Source organism: Vigna unguiculata, chromosome 3 (assembly GCF_037176805.1).
Source record: "Vigna unguiculata cultivar grain cowpea cultivar isolate G323 ecotype 2 chromosome 3, ASM3717680v1, whole genome shotgun sequence".
In the NCBI taxonomy this organism is placed as follows: Eukaryota; Viridiplantae; Streptophyta; class Magnoliopsida; order Fabales; family Fabaceae; genus Vigna; species Vigna unguiculata.
The window spans coordinates 63,270,009-63,278,173 of NC_140794.1; the positions used below are offsets into that span (position 1 = coordinate 63,270,009).

The window sequence follows — 8,165 nt, forward strand, 5'->3', positions numbered from 1 at the left end:
CTCATAATTCCTAAGTCCTGCTGGCACGGATTTATTGTTTTACTGAGAACTGAATTAAGGCGTCAATGTCCTTTAGGTTCTGAGTTTCTGACCCTTTGGCCAAACTTTAATGAAAGTGTGACGTGCCCCTAACATCACCAGTGGCCTTCTCCATGTGCAAAGACCACTCACTGGTCCAAACTTCATACGGTATCTGCACTACGTAAGATATATCACAAAGTATCGGATTGTGCTTTAGCTACTTCACTGGTTGCTATTTAGTAATGATAAGCCACGAAATTCCATAGACCAGTTTGCATTTACATGCGTCAAACATGAATCTTGTTGAATTTTTAATGTATGTTGCCAAAAAAGTAACGCTTGTCCCAGCTGAACAAAGGGGCAAGGTATATACAAGCTAAATAGTTGTTGAATAGTGAATGATATTTGGAATGATGAATATAACGTTGGATACTGTTTACGTTGGTGTGACACAAAGAAAAAGCTTTATGAAAAGACCAAAATGTAATCAGCATCCACTGCCTGTGGCAACAGATTGATTGAAAGAACAAAACCATGACTTCCTTCTTTCCGTTTGAGAAGATGATCGTCTTAAACTGGAACACCTCGCCAAGCGGCTCCTCACGGTCCTGCTCGCAGTGCAAGGGACCAGAGAGGGGCTAACTTCTGCTCCCAAGCAAAGGCTGGGGTTGATTTTGAATGAGGGGATCGCTTGGCAGCTCTTGGAGCGATATTTTCTTGCAACGGAAGAAGTTTTTGACCCACGTGATGTTGGTTTGCAAAATGGGGTGGTCATGTCAGTGGAATCCTCCAATACTTCACTTGAACAAGTGCAAAATGCCAGTGACAGATTTGATGGCCTTTGGATTTCCTTCTGTAGGGGCCTTGCGTCTGGAAGCTTCACAAATGAGACTATGCCGTGCCTACAGAGAGGGCAAGCGATTGAACCTGGGGGGGAACTTGTGGTTGATGAAGTAGAGTTTGTAGAACAAAGATATAAAGCACATTGTGTGCAGAACTCGTGATCACAACCTGCATGCACCACCATACGATGATGTAGGAATTTATGCATGAAACCAAACGACATATATATAAACAGTATCTCCAGGCTATTATTATATATATAAACTACAAAACAACTGCAAAAAGAAAAAGAGTAAGGCAGGCTTATTATAAAACGAGATGAATTCATGAAACGATGGCAGTCTTGTAACCGTTTCTAATTTCTATAGCACATTGGAATATCACATGCATACACACAAGTGCAACCGGTAAAAAGGGAACAGATGTGAACCTTCATATATTGTTTATGACGAGCTACCGGCCCTTGTAAAATCCAGAAACCATATCGAATATTGATGTTTATATATGCAACCATGTTAGTCAGAATGAAACGACTTTAGTTATTACTAGAAAATGAAATGTGATGTTTCCTAAACAATAAAATTGCCCCGGGGCAAATTTCTAAACATAACACAACCCTTTTTGCCTGAAAAGGATAAATCATTCGAGACACCAAGGAATCTAATTGCATCCAATGGATCCAGAATTAATACTAAACAAAGAACAGATGTTTGATTGCCCATTTAAGAGGAATGTACCTTCGACAGCGACCATACACTTCCTTTCCAAGCAAACAGCGCATGGATCTAAGCATGCTGGTGCTAATTCATTCGTCCTCCATCCACATTCTCTGTCAAGGAAGATCACAACAGAAGCAAAAGGAGAGGAGGAGCGATATTAGAAATCATTGGAACACCCCAATTTGGGGTAGAGTTAACTTGATAAATCAAATCAAGTGTTGATAAAAATGTATACTAATTTTGCTCTGTAATTCAAGATGTAGTATTTGCAGTGAAAAAATGTTCTCATATTGGCACTTTGTTTAGTTTCATGGAACAAATTAATAATAATTACGTAACTTAGGCTAATTCATTACGTGTACAATACGGGGTTAAATTGTTTCATAGAGAGATAAAGACAGTTTGACCAAATATATCCCGAATTTGGCGCAAGCTATGCGCAGATCAAACATGTTTCCCTGTTATGTCTATGACACTGGATGTCAAAATGAAATTATTGAACCCAAAATAACACGTAACGTTTGTAGTTAGAAACATAGTCACATAAAATCACTGGTTAAATATAATTATTTCCATCAATACTGTTGAAGAATCAGGCCAGACAGACACCGCAATCAAAGCATGATAAGACAAATCAACCTGCTAGTTGATTTGAAGTCAGAGCAGACTGGACAGATTAATAGAAATTGTGCTTATGAAAATATATTGATGCTAATTCCTAGGAGAACAAAAGTTTTCAATCGGTTCTCCCAACGAGGAGCATAGGAGATAGCACTAAATATCGTACACTTCAATACGAAGATTAGTTGAAGAATGGATAAGAGAATAGAGCTAAAACTCATACCTAGCAATTCTCACAATGCTCTTAAGTGGAAGAGATAAATATGGAGATGGAAGAACTTGTAAGGGTTCTGCTGGAGGTGTTTTCAAGATGTCCTCAAGCCAGTTTCTATGCCACGAACGAGCAACCATCAAGGGGGTCCATCTTCAAAACAAAAATCATTGAAGTAAACCGAAAAGTTATACACCCATCATTGACAAACAAATTCTTTCGACAGCATAAATTGTTGCTTGCTTTATTCAAATGCAACATAGCATGCTTCTTCAAAATAAGCATTACGGGAACTACTACACTCGTGGTAGGTTCAATTGTCTTTTATCCAGTAAAGACCAAAGGATTCTTCAAAAGAATGCAGTCAGAAAACAATCTTATCCTCGATTCAAATTGTAATGAAGAAAGAAGAGCCTCTTGCAAATCCAAGTCATGCGGATAATACTAAAATTCAGAATGCCAAGATGAACTGCCATTTAACTTGAACATAATAACCAGTGAAAAATCCAATTACAGTTAATAAAGAAAAAAAAGAAGATACGAGGCTAATTTTTAGGGCACATCTTCATCAAATAAAACATAATACGACTCAGAAATATCGATGACCAAATCAGGAATAAACTTTAGTTTCTGGTAAAAAGCCAAGGGAGTTGTTTGGCTGCTTTAGGGAAATGATCATTTTTCCATCGTTTATAGGGACCAAAATATTAATATCTTTGCTATCGTAGAGAGTAAGTAGAATAAAGTCATCACATATCAAAAGGTAACAGAGACATTTAGATGTACCCATTTGCATTCTTGGCAGTCACATCGGCACCCTTGGCAATCAACAGCTGAACCAAACAATAACAAAAAAATTAAAAGGGAAAGGAACTTTAATATGCTGGTACCCAATTGATTACGTTGAATAATATATTTTCAGTTGCAAAAGTATAGTTCTCTTCTAAAGGAAAATAGAAACACACTTGACAGCATTGGGCATTTCCACCACATGCAGCATAATGGAGTGGAGTACTTCCAGAACCTGCAAAAATAAGTATAAACAGCAGTTATTAAAGGTAAAACTGATTAAATTAACTTACTATGATACGTTTAAATTTCTTAATATCTTTTAAGCCGTGTACTAACTTACAGAGTGTTTAAACTAACTCTAACGGGGAGGGAGTTTCAACATGATGACTTGATGGGGATCAACTTTCTCATAACCCAAATCTCTATCTGATAGAATTTAATAAATTTATACTTGATACTATCTCACAAACAACCATACGTATGAGGCTTAGAAAAAAGATGAAAGAGGCAGAAATCCACTCAGTCACTAATGCTAAGCTCAAAAAATGGGGAAAATAATGTGGAATGATATGTAACTACTGTCATTTTCAAGCGGGTGAAAAGTCATTTCCTTCTCGCTTTAGGAGAGATGACCAATTGTGGAAATAGAATGTAATTGAGTTGCAATTTAGCTCCAGATACTCTAATTTTTATTGCCCAAAACAATTGTAACAAAATTTTGATGTAAAGTTTTTCCCGGCTAATTTTCAGTCAACCAAGCAAATCCTGAAGCCATTCGGGAAACAGAAATGGGAATGTTGAGATTATTAACGAGAAATAACCAACTGGTTTTAGTTAGAGAAAGCAGCAGCAGCAGCAGTGTAGTTTTGTTAACAGCGGAAACACTAATCTACTAGTACATATTGTAAATTTCCAAAGCAAATATTTCACTCCACACCATGAAACAGAAATGCCAAACAATTACCAATTAGATCAATGGTAGTTCCATCCTCCACAGTAACCTCAGACACAGAAGCTCCCAAGTCTAAGAGTAACTGTACACTTTCAACATGCGCATTCAATGCTGCCATATGCAGAGCAGTGATCCCTCCATCAGAAGTTCTGTTAATTACCTCGCAAAGACCACTTTGTATGCAACCATTTAAAGACAAAATTAACTCATTGCCACAGCGGAAGAAGCCATTAGACCTTTGAGTGAGAGACAGAGTACCTGTGATCAAATTCTGCGATTGATTTATGATGACCTGTCTGTAACGCATTCCAGAAGTTATGGATGCTTGGTATATAGTCTGCCAGGATTAGCCGAATGCATCTGGTGTGGCCATTCAAAGCAGCCAAATGAAGGGCAGTTCCTCCATTTAGGTAATCAGCTTTGTGGATCTGCAATCAAATTTAACAACCAACGTTTTACATTTACAACTCAAGATTTATCTGATTGTTAGCAACATTTGGAACAAAATTGGTTGATAGTCCGATCGTACATTGGCTCTAAAAATAGTCAAGGTCTGAACCACCTCCCAGTGACCATGTTGACAAGCTTGCATCAATGCAGTCTGTTAATGTTGTTCAGTGTGAAAAGTAAGTAAAAGAAATGGTCGTTTCTATAATCCAAAGCAGCAAAATTTGCCATGTGATGTGACATGTAAATACTGTGAATAGAATTTAAAGAGACATTAAAACGAAACATGGATTACCTGACCGCGATAATTTCTGAGATTGATATCAACTCCGGATTCAATCAAGAGATACACTATCTGCATTAACACAAAAACACATTTGATATTTTGAAAAGAATTGCAAAACATTATACAAGGAGATGGAGTGCATTGAATAAAGTACCTCATGGTGGCCATGAGCGGCAGAGTAATGCAAAGGGGAATTGCGAACACCAAAAGTGGAATACCTTGCAAGACGGGGGTTATATTCCAACAAGGCTTTGGCCTCTTGAATGTCACCATCTCTTGCAGCAGAAACTAACCGCTCACCAGATGCAGAACAGCCGAAAGAATTCCCCACCAAGCTCAGAAACTTCATATCCCTCACAAATCAAAGCCACAACACGATTCAGGAAATTGGAAGCAGGGTCTCTTCACAGCTTCACCGAAAGGCACCAATTTCTCTTTTGGACAAACACCCCCGACATGAGATCATCAATCCAGCATTCTGATTTGGACAGATCTTGTTCTCTGTCAAAGGTTCATCCCATCTACCAAACCAACAACAACAACAACTCAATCAGAATTTCCCACGCATTCGAAAGAATTGGTTGTAACAATCAAAGCCCCACATGATTCTCGAGAGATATGGAAAACAGGTTCCGGTAGTTTTGTCCACAACCCTTCGAGTCTGCGCAACCAATGAATTGCCAACTTTAAAACTGTTCATTTAAATATTAAAAAACATTTTCTTACAGATTGGTTCAACCCTTCGTGAACTTCGAGAAACCGAACAATAACACAAAATTATTTTACCATAATACAAAACAAAATATCCTTATACCTCTGGTAGAATTTCTATTCTATTTCAATTTGCGAAGCGGGTACTGTGAATCTGACACCAACTTCCAACTATTCCTTTCAAAAAATGATTGGAGGGATAACCATTGAGCATTAACCCACCTTCCAAATTACACAACCCACGTCAGAATATATCTATCTATCTAACTAACTAACAAAAAGCATGAAAATCCACAACCCCAACCTCGGAAGGATGAAAACCCAGGTGGTGGAATATGTGGTTTCTGGGAGAGGAATGATCGCATCAAACCTCCTCCATGAAACCCCACCAGATGCAAAATCGTTGGCAACGATGAAAACAGAAAGATATTTGTTTTTTCTTAAACTGGCAATTTGCTAAAAATATTGTAAGAAGATGGAATATCCAAAAGGGTGACAGATGTTATTGGAAAAAGCAAGTTTTGTGTGCAGCTTCTTGAGGCAACAACAAAAGGCGTGTCACCATGATTGGATATTATTAAGGAGTCAACTTGGTAGTTGTGTCGTTTCTTTCATTGTCCCCTCCCTTTGCGGAGCAAGAATTAGAATTAGCATTCCTTCTAACTGTTCATACTATCAAACACCGCACACGGATCGAGGTCCTCAATCTTGGTACTACCTGACTCGTCCCCTAGCCCAGGGGTCAAACATCTATATCTATCTTAATTACATCAAATATTAATATTAACTAACACGACAACACCTATGTTTTCTATTTAATAATTATGCCACAAAATTAATAATCCACTTTATGTGAGGAATTTAGCTGGTTAGATAAATATAGGTGGGAGTGGTAATTAAATGTAAGAGGTAGAAAACAAATGCAAAGCTATAAAAAGTTGACGGCGAGAATAACATTCAACTTAACTTTAGCATTGGCATTGGGTCCTTTAGAATAATTTTATTTGATTAATTAGGAACCCTAATGATAATTATGGCATGACAAACATTAACAATACGGTACGATAAATCGAAGAAAGATGATGGAAAATGGTGAGTTGGATAAAGAGGTGGAGCGGCACCAATTTTGTGCTACCAACGATGGTACTTGAGGGCTGTAATGCGTTGTCTAAACCCAATCGTTAGACAGTTGGAATCTTTGCTGTTTCATTTTCATCAACACCAACACACACATACATAAAAATCAAAAAGATGTATAGCCAGCCAATAAGTCAAGGGATGTTAAGTGTCAAATTCATTAAAATAGACTAATATTTTCATCATTCTCATTAAAAATTGATTCAATCATTCATTCCCGTGGTATGCAATTTTAAATATTTGTAAATCTATAATCTAATTATTCTTAAAGTATTGTTTGATTTGAATTTTCTTTTATGATTTTGTCGAAAATTCGTTGAAATAATATTATTAAGATTAGTTACTAAATTTAAGATATTGCCCTTAAAAAAATATGGAATATTGAAGGATAAAAATATATTTAGACTATTCCTAACTTTAATCTTAAACGATATAGATGTATTAGATATATCAAAATTAATAAATAATTAAATATTTAAAACCACCCGCTGGAGTTCTTCTATTGTCCTTGATTTCAAATCAAAAGGATTATTTGGAAGTTTGAATTTTAAGAAAAATGATATACGTATTTTAAGCGGTTATTTAATTAAAAAAAGTTCATATATAATAAAGTTATCATTTTTTTTCTTAAAATAATTACTTTAAAATAGTATAAAAGATGGGTTTTAATTTTTACATTTGTGCATTGCTACTAGAATGCATTCGTGATATAAATACATTTTACATCATCTTCCATTTGCATATCATTCTGTTTAACGATTTAGCTTACAAAATTAATTTTAACTTATTTTTTCTTAGTATTGTATAGATTTGTTTACGGGTACACCGTGTGACAATTAAACTTATTTTATATATTTAATTAAGCTCAAAAAACTAAATTAGTCATTTCCAAGAAAAATATTTAATTATTACTAAATATTTTATAAAAGAAACGCAATTTGAAAGAAGAATAACCTTTTAGTGAAATGAAATTTAATAAGCAATTTTCCCAGTGGTCCAGTTGAAATGAAATTTAAAAACTATAAGAAAGAGCGATCCTTGTACTTCAAAACACAAAAATAATGTCAGCAGTGCATGTTACATTAAAAACTTACTTGAGAATCTAAAAAATATGATATTAATGTTGTTTTCAGGCTCTTGAATGTATTGAAGATATTTAATAAAATTTTCAAACTTGCACTCTGCGACCTTTTCTCTACCCACTTGACCATAGTTAAGTTAAATAAGTAGCATGGGGCATTTTAGCAACTGTTACTATTATTTTAAAAAATTCTCTTAAAACACATTTGGTCAACAACATCCAATGATTGAGTAGTAGTTACGACTTACAGCATATTACTTTTACACACTCAAGCATGGAAAAATTGGTGCATGGGTTCAGAGAGTCCACTCAAGAAGAGCTACAAAGAAACAAAATGATTGTGA

At 35.8% G+C, this 8,165-nt stretch overlaps 1 protein-coding gene across 1 annotated transcript; it reads right to left on the minus strand.

Moving 5' to 3' along the window:
* Positions 1 to 298: 298 nt before the first annotated feature.
* Positions 299 to 6,328, minus strand: LOC114178396 (E3 ubiquitin-protein ligase XBAT32). Its single transcript, XM_085671529.1, has 12 exons — positions 5,908 to 6,328; positions 5,707 to 5,825; positions 5,047 to 5,553; positions 4,902 to 4,961; positions 4,689 to 4,760; positions 4,418 to 4,587; positions 4,172 to 4,332; positions 3,381 to 3,439; positions 3,202 to 3,248; positions 2,428 to 2,568; positions 1,602 to 1,693; positions 299 to 1,032 (listed from the first exon to the last, which is right to left on the minus strand). The coding sequence occupies exons 3-12, from the start codon at positions 5,239 to 5,241 to the stop codon at positions 509 to 511; spliced, it is 1,521 nt and encodes a 506-aa protein (XP_085527655.1). The 5' UTR covers positions 5,242 to 5,553; positions 5,707 to 5,825; positions 5,908 to 6,328; the 3' UTR covers positions 299 to 508.
* Positions 6,329 to 8,165: the final 1,837 nt, after the last annotated feature.

Coding starts and splice junctions, on each gene's coding strand:
- LOC114178396 (XM_085671529.1), bottom strand. CDS start 5,241: ATGAAGTTTCTGAGCTTGGTGGGGAATTCTTTCGGCTGTTCTGCATCT. Junction 3,249..3,380: donor GAAATGCCCAATGCTGTCAA/GTGTGTTTCTAT, acceptor TGTTTGGTTCAG/CTGTTGATTGCCAAGGGTGC. Junction 2,569..3,201: donor ACTGCCAAGAATGCAAATGG/GTACATCTAAAT, acceptor TTTGTTTTGAAG/ATGGACCCCCTTGATGGTTG.